The following is a 16,414-nucleotide window of genomic DNA, read 5'->3' as shown; positions in this document are numbered from 1 at the left end:
TAAATACTAATAATTTCATTCTTAGGCTCATAATAAATGAAATTGGTCTAATATCTTTTCAAGACATTTTTACTTTAATAAAATACTTGATATTTTTGTTTTTATCTTAATAATGCAAATTTTATTTCAATTATTTTAAACCGAAAATTATTAATAAATGTTGTGTGTTGTTTTCGTTCTGCATTTTAATAGGCTTCTTTCTAATTAATTGGTGAGAATCTTAATTAAATTTTTGTTTTTTAGTCTTAAAACTAGAATTTAATTTCTAAACAAAAGTGTTGTTCCAAGCTCTTATACTTAAGATACAAATAGAAAAGAAATGAATTTTATAAATGAGTTTTAAATTTATTAACACTCTAACCGGAATTTTTTAAATAAATAACGATAGAATCAGTGTGTTTGTTTTGCTCATAACATGGATAATCAGTTAAATTATAACGAAGGATTCATTTAACAGGTAAATATGTGTATATATAATCAAAATATAGAAATTTAGGCAACAGAGAAAAACATGGTATTTAAATATTTCTAAATATAAAATAAATATCGAAGACAAAATTTCATAAGATTAAAAAGAAAATGTAATAATTTTTGTAAAATGGACAAAAAAAATCTAATGAAATATAATACAATCGCTTAGAATTTGTTTTTCTTTTCTATAATAAAATTAATTATCTATTCCTCTGTGTTCATGTCACTAGGCTTAAATGGTAAATTAAGTTCCTTGCACCAGTCGATGACATGTCTTTCCAATGCAGAACCAGCTCTATTTAAAGAAAGCAAACAATGAGTTTTTTACATAAAAAATAAAGTCATTTGATCAAACTTACTGGTAAATCTCATTGCCCTTTACGTTGTAATCATCGCAATTACTAAATACGAGTTCGATATCACGCATAACTTCCTCATTTATCTGATACGAGCCCATATTAAGTTTGGATTTTACTTTTGCGAAATCCATAGGATTTTTAATGATATCGTAGTAATCGGGTACCTCCGACTGAGAAACTGGCCTAAGGAAGGGCCATGCGTGTTCATTTTTCATAATTTTCTCCAAAAGTTCATAAAGAGCCGGACTATTCAACGGCAAATTATCTGCTGTACGACGTATTGATCGCCGACTATTAGATTTAACATTTTCTTGTGTGGACGATACGCTGCCATTGGCCAAAGAATTCCGCTGAGATGGAGGACGCCCAGGTCGACCTCGTTTGACAAGGGGTTCGTCGTCTTCATCATCATCACTCTCATTATCAGATGCTGAATCTACAATATTAAAATATTAATTATTACTTCTATTATTGAATTTAAGTATATTTATTATACCCATGTGAAATTTAAACGTATAAATATAAACACCCCTATTCTGCATTTCAATTCGAATCGAATTTCTTCGTTTGGCAACTTTGGTATTCTGCATTTCGAATCGACTCTCCGCCATATAAACAACAATTTACAAAAACGTAGCAGAATGCATGCAATCGTAAAACATTGAAAAGAAATGGAAATGCTTCTTTTTTTCTTAAGATTCAGTTTTTTGTTGGAATAACTTTTTTCGACCGTTGCGTAACTGAATGCGTAAACGTAATCGAAATGCAGAATAGGGGTGAATAACATTTTAATGCAGTTGTGGTTGTTAATCCATAAATTTATTTTACTTACCATTTGCTCGACTTTTTCTTTTCTTGTTGCCATCTTTAGTTTTGCATTTGGTACAGACAAAATTATAACGTGGCATACGTTTCAAATTAATACACTCTAAGTGGAATGAGTCTTTACAACGTGTACAAGACAATTCACTGCCATCGTACGAGCAAACATTGCATACGCTTTCATCTCTGAAAAACAGTAGAGGCACAAAAAGAAATAAGTAAATCGATATTTCTCTACATAATGTTTCTAAATATATTCATAAACCATCAAAAACTTTATCACTAATTTATGAATATAGAGGTCGTTATCTTTGCAAAACTTACTCATCAACATCAGACTGATTATTTGATTCTGTTGTTTGTTCCTTCTCATTGTCATTATCAGCATCATTTTCATCGGGCTGCAGATCTTCTTCGTCGATGTCATGCAAAGTGTGTTCAACTTCCACTTCGTCCTCATCATACAGCTCTTCGTCTTGATCAACGTCGTCGTCGTCATCTTCCTCCAAGGCTTCTTCAATTTCTTGCGATTGTAAGCGTTTTTTGCTACGCCCACCACCACTGGGCCGCCCTCTTGAAGCCTTTGTCTCAGACGTAACAGATGACGCATCACTGTTGTCTTCGTCGACAATAAACTTCCGTTTGCGACTTTGTGTCTTTTTATTTTTCTTATCACCCTCATTTTCCAGACCCAGACGAGCCACACATCGTTTGCAGTACCAATTGCCCTCCGGTACAGTCTTCATTTTTGGTTTCATACAGAACATGTGAGTACCACCGTTGCATTCATCGCAAAGCAACATTTTATCTGGATCACTCCCCCGTCGACAGACCATACAATTAGATTTGTTCGTAGAACGAGCCCATATGATACAATCATACAAAACGTTTAAATGCAAAAACACCTGAGAATTTATCAAAGTTTTAATATGAATATAAAATGAATACGATTTAATTTTTAGCATACCTGTGAGTAGCTGGTACTTTCCATTAACGATACCTCCCATTGCCGCAAACGGTCGATGGCTTGTTGTTGTTTGCGTTCCATTAAATCTTTGTCTTTGATAACCTGTACACCAAAGGGTTCTTTGAGGAAACGCCTTTCCACTGCTTGTTCAACTTGAAGCAGGGCTGAAGCTAATTGCTTTACGTATGATCGTAAAGTATCGGAATCGTGCAGAGAAATACCCTCATCACCACTGTCTTCGGAATCTATTTCCAATGTATCGCCCAAAGTTTCACCGGGGTCACGATAAGGCTTTCCAGCATAATTTCGATCATCGCCGTCTTTGGTATCGACTTCAATGTCCGAACCTTCATTGTCATCATCTTCATCCATATTTTCCTCCTCGGTCACGGATGCATTTTGTTTGGGTGGGCCCCACTGCAATTTAGCTTGAGGATCGTAACAGCTCTTGTGCAAATCTTTTCTCCATTTTTCCATATCTTTTACTTTAAGGCGACCCAGATCTCCTGTGTAAATTTCACTTTCGAATTGTAAAATTCGTTTGACCAAAGATCCATACATTACTTCATTTATATCGGTGGAGCCGATGGGGAAGCCGAAATTTGAGTTGTTATATTTTCGATAAGTATCATTCATCATTTGAGCTTTAAACTTTTGACTTTGCTTTGAGTCAACACTCAACATGTCCACAGGACAATTTTTGATGTGTTCCTGAATTAGTTCTTTTAGTGTGGTCAATTGTTCACGTAGTTCCGATTCTCGAAAACCTAAAGGATTAAGAGAATCTATTAAAGCCTCAAGATCTTCTTTCTTATAGAGATAAGACCAATGCTTGCGATCCGTATTTCTTTCGTCGTGAACAATGCAATTACGTGCTTCTCCTGTACACATAAAAAGTTCATATTGTGTTGGCGATGATGTCGTAGAGGCGTTTTCATCATCCACATCCATCTTTTCACCATTAACATGACCGTTTGTAAGGCCATTGACGACTCCGTTCTGTTGATTTTGATTTTCCTTATCCTCCTGAGCAGCCTCTGTTTCCTTTTCTTTCTTGTTTGCTGCTGAAGCCATACTTGATTTCTTTTCTTCCTCTGTGTACATTTTCAACAAATACGAACGCAGTTCTTTTCGGTTTTTAGGTAAATTCGCAGCGTTTGCTGTTATTCCACTTCTTAATTTGTTTTTGGGTGGATTTTCCAAACAGATATCCATACAGTCGGATGAATGTTCCACAAAAATACCTGGCATTGACTCCAATACGTAGTACTTACGATATGCCCGATCCATGCCCAAATAAACAAGGAAATTGAAAAGAGTCTCATTTAATTTGCACACCTGTTGTTGGAATTTTTTGTGTTCGCGCTCTGATTGCGCTAGGAGCTCTGCAACTTTTTTGTTTAGTTTGTCTTCTAAGCTCTTACGTTTCTCAGCGTCCTTTTTAACCTCTTCCTCCATACACTGTTGATTGAATTCATTGGTAAGGGCGCGTTTTTGTGTTTGCATCTTTGTAACTCTTTGATTTTCCGCCGTTACAAGATTCTTTAGTTCTTGTCTGGCACTACTGGTTTGATCCATTCTCTCTTCAATAAGATTTATAGTTCCCGAATATGTCAGCATCTGAGCCATTAAACACTTTAGAATGCGCATTATATCGACGAATGGTAATTGATAGACAGTATATAGTTTCAAGGCACGAACTATGTGAGGAAATTGTGCTCTCAATGCTATACCGGGGTCTTCGGATGAAGTGTATCCGTTCCTGTACATAATACGCCATTTTTCAGCCGTCTTATTTCTCACCACAGCCCCTGACGACAGAATATGTAAACGCAAAACTTCACTTACTGTTAGGGCATCTAAAGGCAATTCATTTAATTTAAATGAAAAATGACGCTTTACATATTTGTGAGACCAGAATGGTATGGGTGAATCGCCTCTTTTATAATCAACAGAACACTCATCTTCCTCCTCTCGTTGAAGATCCATAACTGTGCCCAATAAAATTAGTATGATATCGGAAAGTGGTCCGGCCACTTCTCGAATGGTGAACGAACGAGCCATTTCAAAGAAACTCAAATTACCACGGAATACCTCAATTCCTGACAAGATACCAACGAATGTATGCATAAACTCACGCAACATAAATGCATCACCAACCAATTTTGCTGGCAAAATAGTACTAACAGGGGAGAACGTTGGCATTAGACGCTGATCAGTTCTCTCCAAGTCATCTGTTTTAGTAAGTAACGCGGCACATTCTTCATCAATTTTCTCCATAAGTTTAGCGCGCTTTTCGGCTTTCTGACGCATTTGCTCCAACAGTTGTTCTTCTTTTTGGCGCCTTAAGCGCTCCATTTCTTCTTTTAATGACTTGGCCTTGGCCTCTGATTTTTCTGCCTTCTCTTTTTCCAGCTTGGCTTTCTCCTGCGCACTGACAGTTTTACTGGTGGACTTTTCATTCTCCGGCTTCTTGCCGAAATAATTATTGAGGGTTGATTGCTTTTTGGCATCCTCTGGTTTCTTTATTTTGGCTGGCGTAAAGTGTGGCATTTTTCCAATAAATATTTTGTCGAAAGTAATCTTTCGTTCTGTGACATATTTCTGATATGATTCTGGTTTCGGCCTCAAAATACCATCGACTCGCACAACATTGTTCTTGATAAACATTTGCAAGTTTTCGGAAGTAAATTCAAACCTTTGACGCTTTACTTTATCAAATGGAACTGTAGCTTCTGTTTGTGACTTACCCAAACTCTTTAATTTGTACAATAAATTCTCTGTGTCCTCGTAGACACCATTCGCTGGTACTTTCTTATCCGGCGACTGAATATCGACTACGGTGTAAGGGGCATATTTATTTTTTTCCATAATCTGAACTTCCTCATTGAGAAAGAAACGTTTGCGCAAAAACCGAAAAGTTAAAGCGTTCAAAACGTTTAGAGAACTCTGTTTGGCATGCTCTATAACCAGCATCACTGGCGGACGCAGACTATCCTTAAACATTTCCATCTTTTTGCGTGCGCGTTTTTCACTCTTCAAAGCCTCGGCATATGTGAGATTATCCTTACCCGTGGCTTCACATTGCCACACAGTCGAATTTATAGCCATTACATGACGAAAGTAATCCCTACATTAGAAATTTACCACCAATTATTATGTTAATTGTAGTGTAAGAAACAGTAGACCACCAAAGTATACTTACTCATATTGTTTGAATATTTCCTTGGTCACCTCGCAGTAGAAGACCTCTTCGTTATCGTGAAACGTTTCATCTTTGTTTTTGGAGGGAGCGTTGTCGAAGCCATCGCGTTTACAAATAGGCATCTTTTAATTTTGTATATTTTACTTATTAAAATTATTGTAAAATGTTGACTTCCTTGAGTTTTTCTCTATTTTTCTTAATTCTTTCAAAATTCCTTTTTGTTGTTTATACAAGAAGCATGTGTGTGTTAGTGTGTAAAAATGTAAAGTCTAGCACAATTTTTTTCACGACACAAGAAACAATTAAAAATACAATTTTCGTTATTTATTCAAATGCAATTTGATTTTATTTTCATTCTCGAACAATCAGCAAGTTGTTTTTGAATAGATTCTTTAGTTTTTATTCATTAAATTTTAGTGAAATTTAATAATTTTTGCAAAATTCACGCGCGAAAATTTTAATGTATGTTTGGCGTGCTTTTTTTTGTATGAATTTACCAAAAAAAAACGACAAATGCCCAACCGCCAGAGACCTGCGCCGATAAACATTATCGACGGCGGCAGCTAACGTTAAAAATTTCGGCGGTGTCTTATCGACTCTAAGCAGTCTAAATTTTCAGCTGTTTTTAAATTTTTCAACAATATTGAATAAAAAATGGATTCATTGATTTTGAAAGAAAATATTGGGAAAATTCAGGATTTTGAATCGGAATAATATTATCGAAATCCTTTTAAAAAGTCATTACAACGACTCATAAAATTAGATTTTATTTATTTCCATTTGACAATATTCACTTGAAATTCAGAAAAGCCCAATAGAAAGTTGCATTCTTCAATAGAAATTCCAAAATCACTATTTAAATTTTTATCAATTTCGAAAGATTTTAGTTTTGTTTGTTTATATGTTTGTACTTTAAGTTTGCTTAGCTGCATCTGCAGCTAAGACTTCTTGGACGAATCGAAAAATTATAACGCCAACACCAATTATTCCAGAATGACTGGACAGTTGGGTTCTATAGTTGAAACGAAAAGTCAACTTTTCGACTTTTTTCATTTAGTTAAAAGTCGACTATTCGACTTTTTGCATTTTAAGTCGATTTTTCGACATTTTTCATTTAATTAAAAGTCGACTTTTAAACTTTTTCCGACTTTTTTCGACTTTCTTCGACTTATCGACTTTTTTAGACTTTCAGACTTTTTTCGACTTTTATTAACAAAGTCGACTTTTCGACTTTTTTCACAGACGATAGTCGAGTTATCGACTTTTTTGGAACAAAATAGTCGACTTCGACTTTTCGATTTTTTTCGACAAAAAGTCGATTGTTCGATTATTCGAAAGTCGATTTATAGAACTCTACTGGACAGAATATCAAATCAATATCAATTTTTTTTGGTTCTCCACCATAATCAAAATTAAAACTTAGGCTAAGTTAACACGAATGAATATGGTCAACATGCACTTAAAAAACCGTAACTCGGTACAGTTATTCGACGTAACACATTGACCAACGTAAAACTCTCGAAGGAAGAGCAAAAAGGACGGCCTGATTCCCTTTAAGCGATAACGGTAACGAAGCACGATGGGAATGAAAAAAGTATGTTTGTCAAGCCGCTTGTGTAGTCTATTTGGGCCTTTACATTGAGTTCTTGCAAACTAACTTGTTATGATCTCTAGTAAATGTATGTATATTAGATATTTCAATTATTCGTATGCAAAACAAATTTCCTCCTTTAAATCAAATGTCCAAAAACACTACTCCCTCTATCCTTCTTCCCACTACCAATTATTCTAGATCCAATAACCCCTACTAAATCCCCCTTCACACTAGGGTTCTATAGTTGTAACGAAAAGTCGACTTTTCGACTTTTTGCATTTAGTTAAAAGTCGACCTTTCGACTTTTTCCATTTTATGAAAAGTCGATTTTTCGACTTTTATTTACAAAGTCGACTTTTCGACTTTTTTCATATTAGTACAAAAATCCTATTTTAAAAAATCGTCGAATTTAGACTTACCATATCATTTTTGACAGTGAAAATCGTCAAAATGACGATAAATCGTCAAATCTGGCAACAGTGGATGCAGCGTACTTTTGTGGCTCCATCTATTGCCGAAAATGTAAAAATATTTTGACATTGTAATTAAATTCTCATCAATCTGGCAGCACAAATTGCGAAATGCAGCCAACTTCACAGTAGAAATTGACATTTTGCGAATTTCTTGACTTGAAGGTACTGGAGAGGTGGATTTTTCATAAAAAAAATATAGATTACATAATTTTTAAACGAAAATTACAACAAATTTTTATAAAAATATATTTCTAACTCTTTTTTTAGAAGTGTAAAGAACCTAAAAATGGCAGACAAAGTTGTTGAGAAGCCCGTTGGCAATCCCATGAAGTTCCCCTACACTTTTTCGGCCAAAATCGCTCAATTTCCATTGAAACATTACATTAAGAACCAATGGATCTGGCGCTACTACTTCGTTGCTTTTGGTTTGTGTATTCCAGTCTTCTACAAGATCAGCAAACTCGGTAAGCAATGTTTTTCACTTTAATATCAATAATAAATAATATTGGTTGTTGAAAAAATCTAACCTCATTTTTCTGTTTTTGCTTTTAGCCAACTCTCCTGGAAACAAGAAGGCCTGGGCTGAAAGCCAAGCTAAAGAACATGCCGAACATCACTAAATTAAGTGTTCATAGATTATGGCATTCTTGGAGATTGTTTCATATATCGTCGTGTATTTAAGTTTATTTCTGATATAATCTGATTCTAAAAAAATAAATGTAAAACTCCTTCGAGTCTTAAAATAAGTTATGTTATTAACTTGGGAAATACTGCAGGCTACTGTTACTAATTTTTCTTTTGGTTTGAAGTTTTTCAGTAGTTTCATTAATTTTAGGAGATATTCCCAAAATTTCTAAACTATAGATAATGTCAGTTTTTCTAATATAAAAAGGTGCAAATTAAACATTTGAAAACTACTAATCAATTTGGTTCTACAGGCTTCAAATAATGAAGATAATTGTTTGAAATTCGTATAATCTAAAAAATTTAACGACCTTATTCATAATTAAAAACGAACTGCTAAATTTATTGCTGCTAACCATAATATAACATAACATTATGGTTGTATCATGGCTGCTAAAATTTTTGTGTGTAAATTCCTATAAGAGAATTCGATTTTTAGTTAATTCTTTAGAAGTTAATTTTGTATTTGTATTTTTTTTTTAATTCCAATAGTAGTAAGAATGAGCTATTTCTGAAACGCATCATTGCACTGCATCGGTTGCGATGCTGATGCAAATAAACTGATGCTCATTTTATGCATAGAGGTTTACTTTCGCTTTAAAACGGGTAAATGAAGTTCATAAAACAAATTAAAATCTAAATACATACCCATTCATTTATCAGTCATTTTTATGATGCGAATTTTGCCGTTTTTTGCAAATGATAATTTCTGTGATGCATTTCCGAACAGGTCCAGTATTAAGATTAGGGACTATCATAATTTTAGGTTTGAATAATTTCAAGAAAAGAGGAAAATCCAATGTCTAAAATCTCTATTAGTGTTAAGAATACCGAGATTGCTTCGAAAAAGAAATCACCATAAGTCGAAAATGATTAATGATTCGCTAATTAAACCAAAATGAAGAAAATTTTATTTACTAAAAATATTAAAATTTAAACGCTTAGGATATTTAATAAGCGAGATATATGCAAATTTTTACTTGGCGGTCTCGGGATTAGTGATGAATTTTAGCAACTTATTAAGGATCTCAAGACGATCCACTTTGCGTCTTTTCATTTAGCTACTGAAAATTCCGCTTTAAAAAGCTTATTTTCACTAGTCCAATATTTCGCTACGCTGTTAGAAATAATAAGCTTCAATTTATATTTCTCTCAAAGATATATTGAATATGGTAAATAAAAATATCTTAATATTAAACAATTTTATAAATACAGTAGAGCTACTCTGTGCTGAGAAAATGGTCTGCATCTATGCTCGAATATATGTGACCTTCTCCAATCATGAAGTCTAGTATAGGACTATAAGTAGAGAAGAAATATTTGTTTTTTATTTAACTGATCTAAATTTTTTTTTTTATTTTACTTACTTCAATTCATTATCCGTCATATGTGTGAATTTTCGTTTTAATTCCGAACGACTAATACCATCGGTAGAGTTGTGATTTTTGATAGCCTGAAAAACGGCCAATTGTTTTCCTTCTAAGCCTAAATCACTACCTCCGGTTGAAGATTTAGAACCACCGAAATCGCCATATCCCTTAGTTGCATATTCTTCAGCTTTGTATCTAGCATTTAAAACTTCCAGTACATGGGTGACTACTTCGTTAGGGTCATTAACCGGCAGCATTTTAAAAACCATTAATGTCTTTTGTCCGCCCTGCGATCTTACACTTCCATAAACAGTGGCATATTTGTTTACCATAACATCGGGCGCCTTCAAAGTGTCCCCTTCCTCCAACCAATAGTGAGCATCAATCCGTCCAGTACTATCCTCCAACAAATAAGTTATCTTTGTTGATGATGTTTCAATATTACGCACAATCGCCTTTACATACACCATGCTAAATGTCATATCGAACATCTGAAAGTTTCCTTCTGGAGAATTTAGGACTTGCTTTATTAATACCGGAACAATACCCTCAGCTTTTTTTTCAGCCGAAGCTCCCTCAGTTGTTTGTGTTGCATTAAAATCTCCTTGGTCTTAATTATAAATAATTTAAAATATATTTAATTAATATAGTATTAAATTTATACTTACATGTATCGTTCATTTTATTTCAAATGTGATGAAATTTTTGCTGAATAATAAAGAAAATTGGCTACCCAGTTTCGCTGTTGGTTTGTTTGTTTGTTTGCATGTGTTGTTGCCGCGTTTTTAAATCAAAAAGCAGTAAAGCTTATTTAGCGATTTTTTATTGAAGTTTATCGATTTTTACCTTAATTTTATTTTTTTATTTAATAATTATTTTTACATTTTAATAGTTGTTTTATATTATTAATTATTAAATTTGTTAAATAAGTAGATGTTCCAGTTCACGGTTTTTGTTAATTTTAACAAGTTTATTTGTAATGTTTTTTGTTCATGTTTTTATACAGAAAAGTTATCATCACTTGAAAATTTGAGTTGCCAGATGTACATTATAAATCAATTTTTGTTAATTTTAACAAGTTTATTTGTAATGTTTTTTGTTCATGTTTTTATACAGAAAAGTTATCATTAGGGTTCTATAAATCGACTTTCGAATAATCGAACAATCGACTTTTAGTCGAAAAAAGTCGAAAAGTCGAAGTCGACTATTTTGTTCCAAAAAAGTCGATAACTCGACTATCATCTATAAAAAAGTCGAAAAGTCGACTTTGTAAATAAAAGTCGAAAAAAGTCGAAAAGTCAAAAAATCGGAAAGTCGAAAAGTCGAAAAAAGTTGAAAAGTCGAAAAAAGTCGATAAGTCGAAGAAAGTCGAAAAAAGTCGAAAAGTCGAAAAGTCGGAAAAAGTCGAAAAGTCGGAAAAAGTCGAAAAAAGTCGAAAAGAGTCGAAAATTTTAAAAAAGGGGAAAAGAGGTCAAAAACTCTAAAATAGTCGGAAAAACTCGAAAAAAGTAAAAAAATAGTCGAAAATAGTCGAAATAAATCGAAAATAGTCAAAAATTCGTAAAAAATCAAAAAGTCGAAAAATCGGAAAAAGTCGAAAAGTCGGAAAAAGTCGAAAATAGTCGAAAAGTCGAAAAAAGTCGAAAAAAGTCGGAAAAAGTCGAAAAGTCGAAAAGTTGGAAAAAGTCGAAAAGTCGGAAAAAGTCGAAAAGTCGACCATTTATAAAATACTAAAAGTCGAAAAGTCTAAAAGTCGACTTTTAAATAAATGAAAAAGGTCGAAAAGTCGAAAAATCGACTTTTCATAAAATGGAAAAAGTCGAAAGGTCGAAAAGTCGACTTTTAACTAAATGCAAAAAGTCGAAAAGTCGACTTTTCGTTTCAACTATAGAACCCTAGTTATCATCACTTGAAAATTTGAGTTGCCAGATGTACATTATAAATCAATATCTGGCAATTCAAAAGTAATTATGGAAAATCGCGTGAAATTATATATGTTTCAAAAAATATGTTGAATGTCTGTGAAATGTCGAAAACAAAAATTTTCCAAATTGTGCCAAATATAATAAAAATTAAATTAATGAGAAGAAAATCAAAAATTTCGAAGTTGTTCAGATTAATGGTCTTTGAAAAAACTAAAACGTTTAAAATTATGATTTTATGATTTTTTATTTACTATTTATGTTTAAACATAAAAACGTAATCCATATATTTTTAACAATATTTTATTTTAAATCATATTATGCAAATAAACTACTAACATTTAATGACTGGAAGACTTTGTTAACATAAATTTAAAGCTGCTGCTTTTTCTAAGGAAAGTGTGTTTTTGTGTATTGAGTATTCTGAGTTTACATATTTTCTAATTATATTTTAAATTGCCAATGCAAATGTATTTGACCTCTGTATATTCGTCAATACCGTGATGAGAACCTTCACGTCCAATGCCCGACTCTTTTATGCCGCCGAATGGAGCTTCAGCAGCAGAAATAAGACCTTCATTAACACCAACCATGCCAACTTCAAGACGTTTGGCTACGCGGAATATTTGTTGAATGTTGTCACTGTAGAAATATCCAGCTAAGCCACGGCGGGACTCATTGGCCTTTGCCAAAGCTTCCTCCTCAGTGCTAAATTTAATGATAGAGACAACCGGGCCAAATACTTCTTCGGTGTAAATTTTAGCATTTGCAGGAATATTTGTGACAACTGTTGGTGCATAAAAGAGATCACCCAACTCTTTCAAAGGTTTGCCGCCGCAAAGAATTTCAGCATTCTTACTACGCGCGTCTTCTACAAAACCTGATACTTTGTTAAACTGCATTGCATTTACTAAAGGACCCACTTGAGTAGTGTCTTTATCACCAGGTCCAATTTTCAAAGCTTCTACACGTTCCTTAAGTGCTGCTACAAATTTATCGTAAATTCCCTCTTGCACAAAGAAACGATTGGACGAGACGCAGGTTTGTCCACAGTTACGGAATTTGGAAGCCATTGCGCCGTCTACAGCCTTTTCCAAATTGGCTGAGTCAAAGACAATGAACGGGGCATTTCCTCCCAATTCTAAGGAAACACGTTTAATACCATCTGCTGACTGACGGAAGAGTATTCTACCAACTTCAGTTGATCCTGTGAAGGAAATGCCTTGAACATCTGGACTTTTGCAAAATAGTTCTCCTATAGGAGCAGCCTTGTTTGAGGTTACAACATTGACAACACCTTTAGGTATACCAGCTTCTTCAGCCAATTTGGCAACAGCCAGTGCTGTAAACGGAGTGTCCTCAGCGGGTTTTATAACAACAGTACATCCTGTTGACGTAAAAAAAACATAAATTATGGTGTTTTAACTTTGTAACAACTAGTAGATAGTTGATATACTAACCTGCAGCTAAAGCTGCTCCAGCTTTACGTGTAATCATGGCCAATGGAAAATTCCAAGGTGTTATTAGAGCTGCTACACCAAGAGGTTGTTTCATGACAATCAATTCCCGATTGGGAACTGGTGTTGGTACTATTTCACCATAGATACGTCTAGCCTCCTCTGCGAACCATTCCATAAATGCATTTCCATAGAAAACTTCTGCTTTGGATTCAATAATTGGTTTGCCGGACTCAGCTGTCATAATTTCAGCAATTTCTTGAGTATGTTTTTCAATCAGATGATACCAATTCTGTTATACAATATATGCATGTTCATTCATCATTCATTGGCACAATTTCAGCCCCCACCACAACTTACCTTTAATAATTGTGACCTCTGTTTTGCAGTCAGTGAAGTCCACTCCTCGGAATAGAATGCATTTCTTGCAGCTGTAATTGCCATTTGTGCATCCTTTTCATTCATGTTGGGCACAATACCAATAACCTTGCCGTTAGCTGGATTTTTTACCTCAAAGGTATCACCACTCAGGGCAGACACCCATTTGCCATCAATTAAAGCTTTCGAGCACAAAAGCGAGGACATCGAACGTTGTCTTTGCCATAATTGTTTGTGCTGGACAGCACACAAAACACTTCTTCGCAACATTATCGATTATCCAATTGATTGATGATTTGCCTGTATTCTAAAATGTTGTACTATAGGTATACTCCCAATTTTAAAAGTATGTTTTCTAATTTAAGCTCAACTCACCAACAATTCTTTAGCGTTAGAATGTGTGCTTTGAGTAGTCTGTCTGCTATACTAGATTTTGGAATTTTTCCGTATGTTATAGTTGACTAGTTTATTTCTTGATTACTTTTAATCATTTCAATTGCTATCGTATATTTTTATGTGCTAAAAGGGCGAGAGGGGTCCAATTCTTAGTGGTAATAATGATAAGATAAGAGAGCGAGATTGTCAAAAATGTGCAAAAAAATAAACAATGAAACAGTTAAACTATATTAGGTCTGTTCGCGTACTCGATAATTTGTAACAATTTGCAACAATTGTTACTGGAATCCTTTCACGTCAGGGTTGGCAAAATTGGTACAATTGTACCTTTTTTGGTACAATTCAATCCTCAAAAGTACAATGGTACACCAATGACCCATTTTGTTGAGAAACTTTTTCTTAATTCTCTTTTGAAGTTTCCTTAATGTCCACGCCAAGATATATTAATTATAAGGTAGTGTCGTCGGCGAATTCAGAAAAACAGCGAATTCATTTTATTTTTTATATATGGAGTTTGACAGTATGCCTACACTTAAAAGTGCCAGCACACTGTCAAAATACATGTAAAAAAAATCAAAAGTGTTTTAGCAAAAAACAATCAGCTGCTCTGTTAACACTACCTTATAATTAATATACCATGGTCCACACAGAAACTTTTGTTTCAGAAACTACGTATTAAGGTATTTTCAGACTACAATACTGAGTATTAATACTTGTCAAAAATATTTGTATCATAATACAATTTACTAGTCTAAATATAATTTGTAATTTGATTTTCAAAAATATTACTGATTTTTTTGGCATACGGTCGGTATTCATAAATTTTTTAAAACAATTCAAAAACTTTTTATTTTCAAACGTATTCGGTATGTATTTTATAAATACAATAAAAAACAAACAAAAAGTGTAAAATACATTAAAAATAAGAACGAAAAGTGCATAAATAATTGAAAATTGGATAAAAAATATTACAAATGTTATAGTGTAAACATAAAATGTATATTTCAGATTGATTTTTTGAAAATGCGAATTATTTTCATAATATTTTTAATTTGAAGTGTGTTAATACTCAGTATTGTAGTCTGAAAATACCTTTAATTGCATTGATTTGTTGTTGTACGAATGAGAAGAATAACAAAACAAAACAAGTTTCCGAGTACGAGAAACTCCGTACCGCGAGAGAGATGAATGATATTCTTTCTCTTTCTCTCTCACGCAAAATCAAAAGTTTCCCAAAAAAAGTTTCCTAGTGTGGACCGGCAGTTACTGAAATAATAATCTAAAATTATACTTCTGACATAAAGTTCAAAGGTAGAAAGTCCTTCGATAAATTCTGAAGAGGAAAAATATAATTCACAGGCTTGTCATAGGAGGGATGTTTTTTATTTGATTCCAGATTCACTACTTCTGAAGTCATTCTCTTTTTTAGGAAGTTATTCGGAAGTGAAATTGTAGTATTATAGAATAAAACTAGTTTGGCTTAAATAATATGAACATTAAAGGAGAATTTTTTGATTTTACTGGATAGGTATTTTTTCCCCAGTAAAAAATATCCAACATATGTTCACAATATTTGGTTGAAATATGAATACGTAAACAAACCAAAGAAAACTAAAATTTGGTAAATAAATAACACACGAATATTAAAAAATTATTTGTAATTAGATTTATTATAATTTTATTTATCATAAATTAGTTTTTAAAAGTTTGTTTGTTGTGAAAAATCATAACAAATATTGTCATTTAAAAATTACTCTCTATCATAAAGTTACTGGATATTTTTACTGGAAAGTACGCGAACACACCTAATAGATAATAAACTATATAAAATAACTATAGGGCAATTTAGTTGCACTGCTTAATGTTAAATAAATTCTTACATGAATTTCAACCTAAAAATATAAATTAAAGAAGCAAAATAGGTTATAATAAAAAAGAATATGTAAAAGTCATAAACATTTGTTGATAAATGTTATTCTTTTAGAAGTACTTCGTTTTATTTTTGCTGGGACCAATTAAATTTTGTTTAATTGAACATTTTTTCTAAACAATTTTTGTTATAAGTCAATAACTTAATCATTTATAATAACTTAATCATTTATAATTTTGATGGCAGAAGTCAAAGATAAATTAGGAATAAAACGGTTTAAAAAAATACCTAAGTCTACTATTTAGGTTTCTCATCCATATGAGACAAAATTAATAAAAAAAACTGTTCTTATGGAAAGATGAGTGATATTAGATTTTAGTTGTTTTCCCAATTGGAGTGTTATTTTAGGATTTTTTTTTAATATACATGTGGCTTAGAAAATTTGT

General features: G+C 33.0%; 4 protein-coding genes across 6 annotated transcripts; 1 reads left to right on the top strand and 3 right to left on the bottom strand.

The window, feature by feature from the left end:
* Positions 1 to 18: 18 nt before the first annotated feature.
* Positions 19 to 6,332, bottom strand: LOC119600932 (bromodomain adjacent to zinc finger domain protein 1A). Its single transcript, XM_037951531.1, has 6 exons — positions 5,825 to 6,332; positions 2,620 to 5,749; positions 1,977 to 2,557; positions 1,663 to 1,838; positions 831 to 1,266; positions 19 to 766 (listed from the first exon to the last, which is right to left on the bottom strand). Exons 1-6 carry the CDS (start codon positions 5,944 to 5,946, stop codon positions 676 to 678), a joined length of 4,536 nt encoding a protein of 1,511 aa, XP_037807459.1. The 5' UTR covers positions 5,947 to 6,332; the 3' UTR covers positions 19 to 675.
* A 1,621-nt stretch (positions 6,333 to 7,953) lies between these two features.
* On the top strand, positions 7,954 to 8,637 carry LOC119600679. The gene is made up of 3 exons (XM_037951107.1): positions 7,954 to 8,053; positions 8,159 to 8,355; positions 8,444 to 8,637. The coding sequence occupies exons 2-3, from the start codon at positions 8,178 to 8,180 to the stop codon at positions 8,509 to 8,511; spliced, it is 246 nt and encodes an 81-aa protein (XP_037807035.1). The 5' UTR covers positions 7,954 to 8,053; positions 8,159 to 8,177; the 3' UTR covers positions 8,512 to 8,637.
* Positions 8,638 to 9,715: 1,078 nt separating this feature from the next.
* LOC119601111 (replication protein A 32 kDa subunit) lies at positions 9,716 to 10,737 on the bottom strand. The gene is made up of 3 exons (XM_037951865.1): positions 10,614 to 10,737; positions 9,943 to 10,555; positions 9,716 to 9,874 (listed from the first exon to the last, which is right to left on the bottom strand). Exons 1-3 carry the CDS (start codon positions 10,624 to 10,626, stop codon positions 9,796 to 9,798), a joined length of 705 nt encoding a protein of 234 aa, XP_037807793.1. The 5' UTR covers positions 10,627 to 10,737; the 3' UTR covers positions 9,716 to 9,795.
* A 1,417-nt stretch (positions 10,738 to 12,154) lies between these two features.
* Positions 12,155 to 14,356, bottom strand: LOC119600763 (succinate-semialdehyde dehydrogenase [NADP(+)] GabD). 3 transcript variants are annotated; one of them, XM_037951267.1, is made up of 4 exons: positions 14,078 to 14,356; positions 13,685 to 14,009; positions 13,328 to 13,616; positions 12,155 to 13,254 (listed from the first exon to the last, which is right to left on the bottom strand). In XM_037951267.1, the coding sequence occupies exons 2-4, from the start codon at positions 13,970 to 13,972 to the stop codon at positions 12,308 to 12,310; spliced, it is 1,524 nt and encodes a 507-aa protein (XP_037807195.1). In that variant the 5' UTR covers positions 13,973 to 14,009; positions 14,078 to 14,356; the 3' UTR covers positions 12,155 to 12,307. The 3 variants fall into 3 exon arrangements, with proteins under 3 accessions (XP_037807195.1, XP_037807203.1, XP_037807211.1); XM_037951275.1 differs by having other exon boundaries at positions 13,685 to 14,022; positions 14,078 to 14,272; XM_037951283.1 differs by having other exon boundaries at positions 13,685 to 14,002; positions 14,078 to 14,272.
* Between the last annotated feature and the right edge of the window lie 2,058 nt (positions 14,357 to 16,414).

This window comes from Lucilia sericata, unplaced genomic scaffold (assembly GCF_015586225.1).
Source record: "Lucilia sericata isolate MDLA Ls3-8-SP2 unplaced genomic scaffold, ASM1558622v1 Contig000005F_arrow, whole genome shotgun sequence".
NCBI classification, from domain to species: Eukaryota; Metazoa; Arthropoda; class Insecta; order Diptera; family Calliphoridae; genus Lucilia; species Lucilia sericata.
This window is presented reverse-complemented; position numbering and strand designations above follow the sequence as displayed.